This window comes from Cavia porcellus, unplaced genomic scaffold, assembly GCF_034190915.1.
Source record: "Cavia porcellus strain 051 isolate PalLab524CR breed Dunkin Hartley unplaced genomic scaffold, mCavPor4.1 scaffold_14, whole genome shotgun sequence".
Classification (NCBI taxonomy): Eukaryota; Metazoa; Chordata; class Mammalia; order Rodentia; family Caviidae; genus Cavia; species Cavia porcellus.
The window spans coordinates 51,060,745-51,076,564 of NW_026947497.1; the positions used below are offsets into that span (position 1 = coordinate 51,060,745).

General features: G+C 43.0%; 1 protein-coding gene across 4 annotated transcripts in view; it reads left to right on the forward strand.

Annotated features, from left to right (window-relative positions):
- Etfdh (electron transfer flavoprotein dehydrogenase) overlaps window positions 1-15,820 on the forward strand; it is a 30,746-nt gene that overhangs the window by 7,192 nt on the left and 7,734 nt on the right. For all 4 annotated transcript variants that reach the window (XM_063260901.1, XM_063260902.1, XM_003476990.5 and 1 more), the window contains exons 2-7: window positions 4,709-4,849; window positions 5,253-5,482; window positions 7,075-7,156; window positions 8,378-8,496; window positions 10,564-10,641; window positions 14,193-14,339. In XM_063260901.1, the coding sequence (XP_063116971.1) occupies window positions 4,709-4,849; window positions 5,253-5,482; window positions 7,075-7,156; window positions 8,378-8,496; window positions 10,564-10,641; window positions 14,193-14,339 (797 nt within the window). The remainder of the gene's footprint in view (window positions 1-4,708; window positions 4,850-5,252; window positions 5,483-7,074; window positions 7,157-8,377; window positions 8,497-10,563; window positions 10,642-14,192; window positions 14,340-15,820) is intronic.

Below are 15,820 nucleotides of genomic sequence, written 5' to 3' on the forward strand. Positions count from 1 at the left end.
AAATAAACAGTAAGAAATCACTAGTTAATAGATTACATATTCTCATCTTAGAAATAGTTGTTCAAGTTACAAAATTAAAGCATATAAAGTGGACTTTCAAACAGTGCGAATGCAAACAGTTTTGTTCAATGATCCAAAAAAACTCAGTAATATGGTTGTCTATCTTATACACTTAAACATATATGCAGTTATAACCTTTAGACTACTTTCTTTTCTTTTGTACAATGACAATTACACATTTTGGGTTTTATTACTCCCACAGTTCTTATTACTTCTTTTGAGGAGAGTAAAACCAAATGCGACATATCAGAGCAGAGTCAGTCAGGTCAAAAGGATGGACATAATAGATAATGTAAAAACAAAATACAAGGTGATCAACAATGGTTACCATGTTGCCTCTTGCTATCTTAAAGAATTGCCTAGGGGCTGGGGATTTAGCTCAGCGGCATAAGCACCTGCCTTGCAAGCAGGCGGTTGTGAGTTCAATCCCTGGTACCGATAAAAATGAAAAAGACAAAAAAAAAAAAAAAAAAAAAAGAATTGCCTATATCATCAGTTATAATAAAATTGAACAAAACAGTAAAGAATAAAAGCAAAACATTGGAGACATTATAGGACTTTAAAAGAAGATAATAGTCAACCAGAATGGGTGTCATAATGAATCTTACTGTCTTCACAGTTGTTGCCTATACTTTCGAACTTGGTACTATCAAGCTACACAGAATAGGGGAAAATCAGTCAAAACAAGATGGTGAGGGCAATACAGGATTTCAAATCAAGTCAATAGGAAATCAAAGAAGGTTACTATAATGTATCCTGCTATTTTTTATTTTTCCCTAAATAAAAAAGTAAATAATTAAAAAAAGGAGATTGAGATAAAAGAGGGCATAACAACAAAACAGCGTAGGTCAAAACATAACCATTTAAGCAAAATAGTGTTTCACCACAAGATATCCTCACATAAAAGTAGTTAAAATAGTGTCTCTTTCCTTGAAATCTTTGAGTATAACTTCATATACTGTAGCACCAAACATATCCAGACATTGTAAAACCATTTAAGAGAATGACATTATTACAGAATATTTAGAGCCAATGAGCAATGAACAGAATGGTTTCCGTGTAATCTCCTTGTCTATAAAAGTTTTTGCTTATATTATCACATATAATAAAATCCAATAAGGTACAACATGTTAAGACCGATGGAGACAATATTAAAAGCTTGATGAGACTTCAAAACAAGATGATACTAAATCAGCACTAGCTATTATGATGTCTTCTGTTCTCCAAAATAGCTGTTCCTACCATCCAATCTTCTCTGCCTCATTTCTGTTGAGCTCTTTTTCTGTCGTTTGTTGTTAGTTTGTCTTCTTCATTTCTCTTTCTGCTCCATTCACTGTGGCCTTTCTGCTACTGTTTCTGGAATCTTGTTCTTTTCCTTTTTTAGAATGTCCTGCAGTATTCTCTGTAGAGTTGCATTGGTGGTTGCAAATTCCCGTAATTCCTCTTTATCCTGGAAGCACTTTGTTTTTCTATCAATTTCCAGGGACAGTTGTGCAGGATATATCAATCTTGGCTGGAGGTTATTATCTTTCAAAGCTTGAATTATTTCCCCCCATGCTCTTCATGATTTGATGGTTTGTGCCGAGCAGGCTGCTGTAATTCTGATGGGTGTTCCCTTGTAAGTGATCTGTTTCTTGTCTCTGACAGCTTTTAATATTCTGTTCTTATATTGGATTTCTGGAATTTTGATTATTATATGCCTACGTGTAGCTCTGTTTGGGTGTAGGTGGCTGGGGTCCTGTATGCCTCATACATCTGAGTATCTTTTTTTCTTTTGTTTTGTTTTGTTTTTTGGTCTTTTTGTTTTTATCGGTACCAGGGATCGAACTCACGACTGCCTGCTTGCAAGGCAGGCGCTTATGCCGCTGAGCTAAATCCCCAGCCCTCATATCTGAGTTATCTTCACCTTGTGCTAAATTAGGGAAATTCTCTTGGCTTATTTCTGTGAATAGCTTTTGTAGCCCATTTGTTTGTGTCCCTACTTCTTCTTTTATGTTCTTAATTCTTAAGTTATAGATCCTCTTATCTTCTAGCCTTTGTATTATTGCTGTTTGTTTTCTTGTTATTTTTAAGAAGTTTTTCATTTCATGATCCCAAATTACAAATCTGCCCTCCAGTTCAGATAATCCATCCTTAGTTTCTTTCAAGCTGTCATGCCAGCTTTCGATAGAGTTTTTAGTTTCTTGGTAATCTCTTTGAACCTGCTTCACATATTCTATGTTTTCTTTATTTTCTCCATCAAACAATTCTCCCCTTTTTTCTGTTCTTCCATTCCATCATCTGTTTTTTTCTTGGGTGGTGCTTAGCATTTCTCTAACTATTCTACTTATATTTTGCTTTATTTCGTTAAATACCTCACTTTTAAACTTGTCTATGAGGCTCTGGAGATAACGCTTTATGTCTATTGGTGCCGTGTCTGATACTGCATGTTTTCTGTCCTCCTTTGCATTTCCCTTTCCTGGGTCAATATTCTCATCTTGTTGCTTCCTCTTCCCATACTTTTTGTTCCTTCCATGCACTGAATATAGAAGGCCCACTTTTTTTCTCTTTGTCTGTTACGGTTTGTTTGAATTGCGCTGGCTAGGTGTTTCCGCCGGCTAGGTGTTTCCGCCCACTGCAGTGTACTAGGGAGACACAGACCTGGGCAGCCTCTGCTGGGCCCACCCCTCCAGGTCAACCTATTGAAGGCTTCACCACTAGGGTGCACCTCCAGGCACTGGTACCTGATTTGGGGTAGCCTAGTGGGTCTTAGTCAGCGGCATCACCCAGGGTAGGCACTCCCCACCAATCCCGCTTGAGAGGGGAATATGCGACTAAAGTCACTGCAGTGTCCTGTTCCGGCAAGTCTGCCCAGTCCCAGTATATCGTTTACTAGAGCCTCCTACTCTATGGAAGGGTCCCCGTTCCACTAACTCACCGCAGGTCGATGCAGGGCTTCCTTTCAGTCCCCCTCTCAACTCCACTCGCCGATTCCCACTCTCAGAGCTGTCGCGCATCTCTCTCCCTGCTGTGATGATTGGGATGCAGCAGCGGCAGCAGGAAATTCAAATCACGGCTTCCAGTGGTGCAGGTTCCAGCTTCCATGCTGAGATTTTATCTGTTCCTGTTATAGTACCTGGATTGCATTTCCAGTTGGTTTCTCTTAAGCTTAGTTCATTCCTGTGTTGGCAGGGTGTATCTCCCCTTGCTTAGGACTCCTCGTACTGCACCATTCCTGGATTCTAAGCGGGGTATCTCAGAGAGCCTCCGTAGCTGCTGCTTTCTGTCCGCCATGTTCTCCCGGAAGTCAAAATGAGCTGAAATTTAACAAGTGGACTCTTGTTGAAATTATGACCAGAGGTCTTCCCAAAGCCTCATGCAGTCAGTCATTGGTGTGATGCCAGAATATAAGTTTTAAAAATAGGTATAGATGATTTTCTGGATTTCTGCAGTCTGTTGTGATTTTGCCCTTTTCATTCCTAATTGTGTGGATTCAAGTTTTTTTTTTCCTTTTTTTGATAAGGTTGGCCAAGAGTTTGTCAATTTTTTTTTCTTTTGTCTTTTTTGAGACAGGGTCTTGCTATGCAGTTCAGGTGTGCCTTGAGCTCACTTTGTAGCCCAGGCTGGTCTTTAACTCACGACGATCCTTCCACCTCAGCTTCCCGAGTACTGGGATTACAGGCGTGAGCCACCATGCCCAGCTTGGTTTGTCAATTTTATGTAATCTTTCAAAGAACCAACTCTTCAATTCATTGATTCTTTGTGCCATTTTCTTAGTCTGTGGTGGAAACACCATTAGTTGACCTGCGGGCCTGATTCTCAGTCTTTCTTTCCTGGGATCTGGCCCAGGGCACCGGCTTACTCAGCTGCCTCATCTCTGTGGTCTGCTGCATGCGGCACTCCCAGGCTTTGCTGTCCTGTCTTTCCTGATCTGGACACTTGTGATATTCTCCTCCAGGCCTTTTGTAGAAGGTCTCTGGATCTGAGCGTGTGGTGTGCCATCATCAGGTGGAGGGCATAGGCCCCAGAGGTGCCGCACCTTGCACAGTGGACTGCGTGTGTGCACTCCGTGTGTCTCTTGGTGGTGTGTGGATGCCCTCACTGGGGGGAGGGGGGGGCGTGGCGCCATCTGCCATAGTCTCTGCCATGAAGTTAGCAGTCCCCTTTTAGTGCTCTGCTTGTTGAGGAACTTGGAAGTTGGCCCTTGTTCAGAGGGAGGTGAGTGTCTGAATATGTCATTATGTTCATGTGTGCTGGGGCTGTCTCTGCCAGGCTGTGTTCACGGGAAATGCGTTCTGAAACAAGGACTAAGGTACATTTTTTCCAAATGGGGATCTGGCTATTTAAGCACCACTTAACGAGTAGTCATCCGGTGTCCCTTATTTGCAGTGGTATCTTTGTCACACACCACATCCCTCTGTGTATTTTGTTTTGGATCTGTTTTGATTTCTTGTTTATGTGGTGGTTTTAAAGTAGTTAAGATTGAGTAAACTTTATGGCAAAGGAACTCTAAGGAAGAATGTAGCCCACTTCGTTTACTGTATATCCCTCATTGGTGTGGGGCGTCCCCCAAGATTGGGAGTACTGATTCAGATTACTAGCTTTTTTGGTTTACTCTGAGAAAAACTAATGTTTAAAATGACAATAACGTTTGTAACATGTTTTTCAGTATATCAGTGCCTTCAAATCTTAAAAATGAAGAAAAATATTCCACTTCTGTGTGCTTCAAGGCGGTCTTCAACATCCACCGTACCTCGAATTACGACCCACTACACCGTGTACCCCCGGGATAAGGACCTGCGATGGGAAGGCGAGTGATTGTATGCAAATCACTGAGACTTTTCTGAATACTTTGTATCGTTTTGTGGAGGGGTCAAGTTTATTCTTTATGATATTTTAAAAGCATCTCTAATATTTATGGTTTTAACAATTATATTGCATATTATTACTATTTAGATAAGTAGATATTTGCAAAATTTGTAACAGTGAATCTCAAACCCGAAAGTTGGCTTGAGGAAACTAAAGTAGGACGTGCACTGAAACAGAACCTATGACTAGGTCAGAGTAACAATACACCTAGCATAATTACTAATAATACACCTAGCACAATTATGGAAAGCATGAGGAAATGTAGTAGATAATTTGTTAGTTACCGCAAGATGTATCATGTATCATGGAACTTTTTATTTATTTGTGACACTTTTCCTACCCAGGAGTGAGCATGGAGAGGTTTGCAGAAGAGGCGGATGTGGTGATCGTGGGCGCGGGCCCTGCGGGGCTCTCTGCCGCCGTACGGCTGAAACAGTTGGCTGCGGAGCACGGCAAGGACATCCGAGTGTGTCTGGTGGAGAAAGCCGCTCAGATCGGAGCACACACACTCTCGGGAGCCTGCCTGGACCCCGGGGCTTTCCAGGAGCTCTTTCCAGACTGGAAGGAGAAGGGGGTATGCTCCTTACACAAACTGAGATCTTTGCTCTAACTCTCTTCCCAGATTACTGGAGTGGAAGAAACCCTCTCCATGTAGATCTGTCTCTTAGCGGTAATAGTGTGTGTGTGTGTGTGTGTGTGTGTGTGTGTGTGTGTGTGTGTGTATTTGTATATTTTATAACTTAAGAAAATGGCTCATCAAAATTGTGATTTAAGATGTTAACTTGTACTTTTACATGGTACATTCTGTGTTGTATTTATGTGCTGCATTTATGAATAGTTGTGTGGGTGTCTGTATCATTGTTTTTAAAAAAGTGCTAGATAGAATTTTGTAGGACAATGCAGTACCTAAAGCCAAAGTGGGTGATGTGGTTTCGAAAGAAATCATTTACTGTGACTTCCCATGACCTCAGCAGAAAAGCCACCATGCAGCCTTCAGAGGGCCAAGTGCTAGGTTCAATGCTTTGAGATAAAATTTATGTGAACTTGTTTAAACCCTTGTATTCTCAGTTTTTTTTTCAGTAGGATAAGTTATATTATATCCATCTTGTTTGCAGAGTAAATATATTCAGTGTCTGAATGCCATTGATATAAGGCCAAAGTATGTAAAAGTTTAAAATAATCTGTATTCTTACATATGGAGCAAATTGAACTCTAAAACTTTCATCTATGATCTCCTTCCCAAAATACTGTGCTCTTTAAAAGATTGATGATAAGACACAGGGAGGTAGGGCCAAGGATATAGCTCAGTGATTCAGTGCCTTCCTGGTAAGTGTGAGGTCATGTTCCATTCCTGGTACCAGGAACAAAAAAACTGGGAGATAGATCTTTGCAAATAAAAAGGGAACCAAGAAGTGGAGGGGATAGATACACATACTCGAGTACCTGCCGGTCAAGGTGGTACACACCTGTACGCCAGCCACTTGGGAGCTGAAGCAGCAGGATCACAAGTTTAAATCCAGCCTGGGAACCTTAGCAAGACTTTGTCTCAAGAAATAAAAAGTGTATGCAGCTCTGCAGTAGAACCCTTGACCAGCACATGCAGGGCTCAGGGTTCTGTCCTCAGAACTGGAAAACAAGGGGGAGGGGGAACGTCCATTACCTACATGGTAACTGTCTGTAGCCAAAGGGAAAAAGAAGATTTCTCAGTTTTTTCTCAGCAAGCAGAAAGTTTCTTCTTGAGGCCAAGCACTTAATGCCAAACTTCCACAGAGATGGGGACACATGGTGTTTATGTGTCAAAGATGTCCCAAGGCTGCCTAAAAAGAGGCTTCTGAAACTGAACCCGCAAGGGGCTTTAACTTCTAGCTTTTAAAAGATTCTCATCCACCTCAAAGAGACAGGAAAAGGATTTACAGTTACAAAATTGGCAAAGGAAAAACCCAAAGAAACTAGGGTTGGGGTTTCACTCTTTTTTTGTCTCCAGAGAAAATTTAAATTTTTTAAAATTTATATTTACAGGGCTAGGGGTTTTAGCTCAGCAGCACAAGTACCTGCTTGGCAAGTGTAAGGTCCTGGGTTCAATCCATGATACAAAAAAAAAAAAAAAAAAAAGAAAATTATAATTACAAATGTGAACTAAAAGCTTTTTTTTTGTTTCTGTTCTAGGCTCCACTTAACACCCCTGTAACAGAAGACAGATTTGGAATTTTGACAGAGAAATACAGAATTCCTGTGCCAATTCTTCCAGGTAGAGTATGATGAATATTCACAGAGCAGGGAATTCTACAGCTGGGGGTGCCCCATTTCAAATGAAGAAATCCCCTTTGTACAAATGAGAAAACAGAGGCCCACAGATGGAAGGGATTTATTCAGTTGTTCATCTAACTGATGGGAAAGTAGAAGTGGAACTCAGGTCCTAGCATAGCCTCATAAGCCAGGCAGGAATTTTTAATTTAATAAATTAGTGTACCGCAAAGGAAATAAGCACTAGAGTGAAGAAACAGTCTACAACATGAGAAAAGTATGCCAGCTACTCAGACAGAATGAATGCCTGCAATGTATACATAACCCAGCAGACTCCCCAAAATAAGACTCATTTGAAAAATGGCCACTTGAAAAGAACAGACAGCCAGGGACATAACTCAGCGGTACAGCACCTGCCTAGTAAGTGTTGTGAGGTCCTAAGTTTGATTCCTGGTACTGAAAAAAAAAAAAAAAAAATCAAAGGAAAAAAGAAAAGAATAGACAATTCTCAAAAGAAGAGGTGCAAATGGCCAATAAATACATGAAAGAATATTTACCATCTCTGGCCATTAGAGAAATGCAAACCAAAACAACACTGAAATTCCATCTTACTCTAGGAAAAATGGATGTCATCAAGAAATCAAATAATGACAAATGAGGAGAGGCTGTAGACCAAAGAGAACCCCTCTGGTGTAGCTGGGAATGTGAACCAGCACAACCACTATGGAAATCAGTAGGAAGATTCCTCACAAAGCTAAAACTAGAGATTCCATTTGACCCAGCTAGTTCCCTTCTAGGTGTGATTAAAATCATAATGTTAAGAAAAACAGGTCATGCACACAACCTTACATATCACATGGTTTTTTTCCTGTAAGAAAAACACGAAGTATACATAATTTAAAGAGCAAAATAAAAGATAATAGGAAAGAAAGAGATAGCTCTTTAGCAAGTGGGAAAGGGACCAAGAGATGGGGAGGGGAGAAGGGGAGAGGGAAGTAAAATGAATTCACACATTAAATGCATGTACCGACTCCCCTGCTGAACGTAATCATTGTGTACAGCAGATTTGTATTAGTAAGTTAGAACTCTAAGCCAGATTTATAAAGTAAAGGCTGAAATTATCAAGATAGTATGTACATTTCTGTAGAATACACGTTGGTTGAGAATTTTAATTGAGATACTGTAGCAACAAAGTCAGGTTTGCAGATTCAACCTGTGCTCGTAGGTCTCCCGATGAACAATCATGGCAACTACATTGTGCGCCTGGGACACCTGGTGAGCTGGATGGGTGTGCAGGCCGAGGCCCTCGGCGTGGAGGTCTACCCTGGCTACGCCGCCGCCGAGGTTTGTGGCATTCACTTCACATTGTGGCAAGTTGTGCATTACCCTTTCACGTTTGAAATTAAAGCAAGAGTTTTACCGAAGTAAAACACTGCAGAAAAGTCCTGTGCTCTAGAATCACAAGCTTAGAAGGAACCTGAATGGTCTAATGCAAAGAGCGCGGAATTTCTCATCTTGCACCTGATAAGTGACTTTCCAGCTTATGAGTGAAGGCCTCAAGGATGAAGACCTCCCCTCATCTGAGGGTCTGTCAGGAGGACTGTGGTAACCACCTCCTCCTAGTGAATGGAAATTAGCTGCTGCTTTATACTGCACAGAACCAGGCAGTGGTTCCGCTCAGCACCCTCCTGGTGACAGTAACCCTGCTCTTGCCCTCCTTTGCTTCTTCTCTGGACTTTTCCTTCCCAGGCTAAGTGTTCTCATTCCTTTCAGCCATCGTATTAGGTAATTTGAGCTCTTTCAGTATTCTCGTTACACTCTTTCAAACGCTTTCCTTTTTGCCTCTTTATAAAGTGATACCCAAAATGAATAGATTACTTCAAGCCTAGTGTAGAGCAGGGCTAGCACCTTCCTGATTCTAGAAACTTCTTCCAAAGTTCTTACAATTCTTTTAAAGTAGTAACATTTCAGCAGCCGTATCACCCCTGTCATTGTGTTTTTTGGAAAAATTATTAAATAAAATCTACCAACTCAGAAAAATCCACTCCACAAGTTATAAAACAGAATAAACAAGTTTATTATTGAGTAAGCATTAAGCCAACAAAGAAATGTCACAAGCCAGAAAAGAAATCTCGCCTTTAAGTAGCCAGGCAGATAGAGTCCATTACATACTGTCAATTGTCTTCACCTAAAGGAAAAAGAATAGTTGCTTTTTCTTCCTTTGCTTGCTTGCTTGTTTTTTATTGGGAGTTACAGCTTGGAGCCAGGCAGCCAGCCCCAAAGCCCACCACAATAGGAAGCCAGGACAGCCCTCGCTGGTGGTCCTGGCTCAGCAGGGCTCCGAAGCCCCCAAAGACACTGCTGGGCTGCAGAGCCAACTTGAGGTTCAGTGAGCTTTTTGACAATGTCCCCCACTGTTCCAGGAAGATTGAGAAAGGGTTCAGAGCGTGCACCTGGCTGGAGGAGATGGAGGTGGGGGACAGTGATCATTTGCCTTTGGCACCAGAAAATTTAGATGTTTTTACCCTGAGGTTACGTGTAAGTGAAGACACAGGAAAGGTCCCTGTGTGGTGTGTGCTGCTCTGAATTTGTCTTCCCAGCCACACATGTGTGTTTGGGGTGCTGCAGCCCTGTGTGGGATTTTGTCTTTCTTCTCAGCAAATCTGCCTGACTGGGATGAGTGGCAGGCCAGGTAGGTGACATGAGGACCACGATTTGCTCTTTGTATACATATATACGCACTATGGTCTCGTACCTTGCTCACCCTTGGCTCTGTGGTGATTGTTGCCAGGCTGGTACTGAGCGTTCGCCAGGTCTTTGCCAGGTGCTGAGCAGACAAGCCAGCGGCCGCGGAGCTTGCTCCTTGTGCCCGCTGCTGTTAACCTGGCCCCACCCTTTCGTGCCCGGCTGCCAGCCTGCGTCCCTGGGTCCCTGGGTGTGCTTTCTACCCAGAGCACCTGCTCCCGAGCTGAAGCAGAAATGGGAAGAACATTGCCCGTGCTCCTCTTGACACACCTTTCCCTTCCCTTGTTCCACAAGTAAACTGGAATCACCACAGGCTCTCTCTGCAGTTCCTTTCCTTCCCATGGGTGCTCTTGGTTTGTTACCAGCTGCATTTCAGAGGGCCAGACAGGATCTGCCCCTGGAGAGCCTCCTAGTGTGCAGTGTCCACTTGTGTCCCCCCTGCAGGCCTCGTCCGGAGGTGGCGCTGCTTTCCTGTCCAGCAGTTCCAGCTGTCTTGTACTCCCAAAGGGGCCGCGCGAAGAGTGTGTCTCCTTCAGCTGGAACACGGCAAAGCTGTACTTCACTGTCTGGAGAAGCGTCCCTGCCTCAGAAGACTGTTCGTGTCTTCTGACACAAGGTTGGCATGAGTGGAGGTGATAGAAATACGTTTGTTTTTATCCTTTTCAGGTCCTGTACCATGAAGATGGTAGTGTAAAAGGAATTGCCACTAATGACGTAGGAATACAGAAAGATGGTGCCCCGAAGGTAATTATCTTTTAATATTTGTATATTTAATAAACTGACAAAAAAGAAAACTCACTGAGACTCCTTTAGGTCTTGCTACAAACTGTATATTAATTACGCAGATTTTAGAATAAATTAGAGAATTTTTGTCTCATTATCAAAAAAATATTAAAGCCAGGCATGGTAGCACACGCCTGTAATCCTAGCACTGGAGAATCAGAGGGAAGAGGATTGTTGCAAGTTTGAGACCACCCTGGGCTAAACAGTGAGCTCAAGACCAGCCTGAACTGCACAGCACAGGGAGACCCTGTCTCAATAAGAGCAAAAAAAAGGAAGCAATTTTGAGCTGTGTCTGATTTGGACAACGTTTAAGATTAATTGTTTAGACAGGTGTGGCCATGGACTCCTGTAATCCCAGCATTATAGGAAGCTGAGGCAGGAGAATCACAAGTTCGAATTCTGCCAGGAAGACTTAGCAAACCTTGTCTCAAACTTGTAAGGGGCTGGGGATACCGCTCAATGTGAAGGACCCAGGTTCTACCCCAGTACCACACAGTCAGGTGAACAGTCAGAATTTGTATTTCACTCCGTGAGACTGTCAAGAAGCCATTGCATCCAGCTCAAGTCAGATTTGCTGTGGATGTGTACTGTCATTAATGAACTCCATTGTGGCCTCCGTAATTTTCATTCCTGTGGACAAGAATCATTTTCTTATTCGTAGGCAAATACCAATAGACTCTGACCTGATCTTAACAGGTCTTTGGGTTGATACAAAACTCCTTGCCTTTATCTGATTCCCAGTGTCAGCCTGAATAGTTCTCAGGGTTTCACAGTTTGTACTTGTGGGTCTTTGAAAAAAGTCAAGAGAACGTACAAGGAACCTATGATGTTCCTTGAAAAGACAAAGGAAGGTTACTTTGCTTTTCAGTAATAAAAGCAAAATGTGAAGTGCGCCTTAATGAATTACCTGTTTATTTGTTTATTATCTGAGAAGAGCCCCTGGAGGGTTTGCAGGGCCGGGCCAGGGCCTCAGGAAGGGCCGAGGGCGCTCTCCTCACCAGTGCTGGACAGAACGCAGGGTCCAGCTGCTCCTGCCTCTCTCTGCCTCTCTCCCCACCTGCTCGGAAACCAGTGCACGGGCTCTGCTCAGCCAGCGTGGTGGGCCGGCGGTGCCTCCCTGCAAGGTACTTAGGTGTCACCTGCAGTTGTGATGGTCAGAGAATAGAGTTTGTCCTCCACAGAGGTGATTTCTGTAGTGTGACAATTTAATTATTAATTAGTTACAGGATTTATTAGTGTTACAATTTATAAATAATAAATTTATTCACTGTCACAACAAATTTCACATGCTCTTCTATTTTGAAACTTTTTTGTGTGCCTTCATTTGTTCTGAATTTTTGTGTGTGTTCTGTCCTTTGTGGTTTTTGTTTTGTTTTTTGAGTTTTTTTGTGGCAGGGGCTTGGTACTGGGGATCAAACTCACGACCTCAGGCTTGCCAGACAGGCGTTACACCACTGAGCTACATCCCTGGCCCTGTCCTTTTATTTGTAAAAGTACTGAGTTTCTAGAGATACAAAAACATAGAAAATGCTGGGCACTGTGGTGACACTGTGAGCCCAGCTACTCAGGAGGCTGAGACAGGAGGTCCCTGATCCCAGCGTAGGACTGCCCATCTCTGGAGACAAGCAGCCCTGACAGCGAGAACACGGGCAATCTTAGCGCTTGAACTCCCAAACCTGCATTTTTCAAAGGATCCTTTGCGTCTGAAGCGAGGACTGAAGAATTCTGGTGGCGGTGGCGGCTGAGCTGTGCCTGCCTCACTGCCCACCAGTGCCCTGGCTCTCGGGGCAGCCCCGGAGGTGGGCAGTGTCAGTTCTGTCTTCCTTTATCCAGCCCTCCTGTACCCGCATGTGCGGTGTGCAGCCTGAGTGCACGCTACACAGGATCAGCAAATCGTTGATAAGACACATGAAAGACATCCAAACGGTAGCCAAGGGCGTTGTTACTAATGAAATCATTCTGACATTCACACAGAAAATATTTAGCAATGAGGGTATCAGACCCAAGCAGTGTAAAAACAGGAGACAGGGCCAGGGATACGACTCAGCAGCATAAGCACCTGGCAAGTGCAAGGCCCCAAGCTCGGTTCCTGGTCCCGGAAAAAAAAAAAAAAAATCCGGCCTGATGGTTCAGCTGTTGAAATTTGGTTGAAAAATGATGAGAACCTATTCAGGCTTTGTTTGGTGTACATTGCTTCAGACAGATGACTTTATAATCGGAAAAGTTATAAACACTCTGTCAGTGTGAGCTCAAGTTGTATGACTGCAGATCTCCGCGTGCATACATGGTAAGATGACTGGAAAGCCTCAGGGCTATTATCTTTTGTAAGAGACATTTCGGATTGTTCTACGTTCTTTTACTCAGTGATTTTATTTTCCAGGCTGGGGTTAAACCCAGGGCCTTCACGCTAAGCTTCCCCCTCAGTCCTTCTTCACAGTTTTCATTTTAAGCAGGGTCTCAGTTGCTTAGGCTAGCAGTGAATTTGGATTGTCCTGCTTCAGCCTCCCAGAGTGCTGGGATTACAGACACAGGCCACCACCCCGGCTTCAGTACCTTTACCGAGCATACTGTGTGCCAGATGTAAGTGTAAAACATACTACAAGGGAAAGGGCGCAAGGTGCTGGCCGTCTCTTCTGTGGTAGGGAAGAACACTTCAGTTTGACAATATTGTGGGTTAAACGTGGGAAAAATAAAAAACGAAAGCAAAAAAAGCTTACCATTAAGTGAAATAGGACACAAAGATAATGTCACATGGTTTCTCTGATACAGAAAACCTAAAACTTAAGAAAGTAGCAGAGATGATGGAAAAGAAAAAGGCAGACTTGTGGTGATATCCAAGAGATCAGGAAGGGGGTCAGAGCTCAGGTGAGCACAGTATGCCCACCTGCCATGCTCCCAGGACCCAGCAACTGCGAGAGGGACTAGGTGACCACGGTACGCCCGCCATGTGCCCTGGAGCGGCAGCTGTGACGAAGGTGCATTGCAAGGGTGTCCTGACAAGAATAGGAAAATGCGGGGATGGGGATTTAGCTCAGCGGCATAAGCGCCTGCCTTGTAAGCAGGCAGTCGTGAGTTCAATCCCTGGTACTAATAAAAAGGAAAAAGACAAAAAAAAAAAAAAAAAAAGGAAAACACGAGGCTGAGGAGCCTGTTTGCTGTGACTCTGTTTGTGTCCAAAGGGTGTAAACAGCCGGGGTCTTTTTGATCTGTAGAGATATTCTGGCCAAGTCACTAGATGGTGCTTTGGGTTTCACATGGAGACTAGCGACTCCCAGGCAGCTGGGAGATGGGCTCACTGCAGAACAGTGTTTCTGTCCGAGCGTGCTTCATTTGCCAGTGATGGCTCACTTTACATCCCTGTTAGCTCCCACGTGCACCCTGTGCCTCGTCTTATCCTGGGGCCCCTGCTGGCTGTGCCTCTACCTGAGTCGTGGTTCACAGGAAACTGATCCGAGTGTGACTGTACTCCAGGTCAGCAGGCAGCGCCACTCACCGTGGTTTTTGTTCCTTAGGCTACATTCGAGAGGGGGCTGGAGCTGCACGCCAAGGTCACGGTCTTTGCGGAGGGTTGCCACGGACACCTGGCCAAGCAGCTCTACAGGAAGTTTGATTTGCGGGTGGACTGCCAACCCCAGACCTACGGGATTGGGCTGAAGGAGGTACCTGGTTATGCACAACTTTTATTTCAAAAGATAGAGCATAATAATTTTTATTGTCCTGTAGTTTATAATCTTGATTTAATTTTAGTAACATTTTTCATTGACTTAAAATGGTCATTATTGCTAAAAACTATTTGATATATTTTTCAAGAGGGTAGGAAATACTATTGATCAAATTATTAGGTTAGCTCTTCATTTCAGAATTGTTTTATCTAGTGTTGTTTACACTGGGTCTTGAACTTGAAAATAATCTAAACTCAAGTTTCTTTTTACAGAGCAAGGCTGTCTGCCTAGTGGTAATGTACCTATTATCTCCGCGCTATCTGTGGGTAGTCATATCATACAGAAATGCTTACTTACAATTGAAATATGGCTGGTGGGATGGGGCATACCTGTAACCCTAGCAGTGGGGAGGCTGAGGCTGGATTGCTGAGTTGGAAGCCATCCTGAACTACATAGTAAGACCTTGTCTAGAAAAAAAAAAAGACCAAAAAAATTTAAACCTCGTAAATAAATAAATAAAATTGTAATATGAAGATGTTAAAAATATTAAAATTATTAAAAATTATAATATGAGAATTATGAAATTCTCAGCATAGTACATTTGATTTTTTTTTTTTTTTTTTTTTTTGTCTTTTCCCTTTTTATCGGTACCAGGGATCGAACTCACGACTGCCTGCTTGCAAGGCAGGCGCTTATGCCACTGAGCTAAATCCCCAGCCCCTACATTTGATTTTTTTCAGTATAGTATATTTTGCAGTAATTCAAAATCTGATTGGGTTGAATTTTGTATATTATTCGTCTTTGTATATTATCTATTTGTCAACCTATTTTCCTAAATCTTAAGCTTATGACAGTGGTAAATTTTCATTCTAACCCTTTATTTTTAAGGACCAAGGATATGGCTCAGTGGTAGGGCACTTGCCTGGCCTGTGTTAGACTTTGGGTTCAATCTCCATCACCAAAAAGTACATTGTGTGTAAAATACTCTGCCAGGCACAGTGGCACACTCCTGTAACTCCAGCGCTCTGTGAGGCTGAGGAGGGGGAGTGCAGATCCAAGCTCAGCTGTGCCATTTGGCAGTTTATGGAGACCTTGCCTCAGAAATTCTAAAACAGCGCATGGGGCTGTGGCTCAGTGCAGAGGCTCTTGGTTCAGTCCCCAGGATGGAAAAAAAAGAACCTTTTTAAGTTAAATCTCAAGTGCAAATGCCATGGACAATTAAATTCACTATAATATGAATACAGGTTTGTTTTGGTAGATGGTACATATTCTCTGATTTTTAGATAACATTTCATACGAAAATTTTAAAAATTTGAAACGCACCAGTGAGAAAATAAACTATGCTTTTACTTATTGCACAAGGGTGGAGACAAGCGGGAGTAAGCTAGTTTACTGAAGAAACTCGCACTGTAACGGGACAGACCCTGGGTGCACAGCTGACTCTGCCTGTCTGTGTTCCCTGTGAGGGTCGGCCCTCC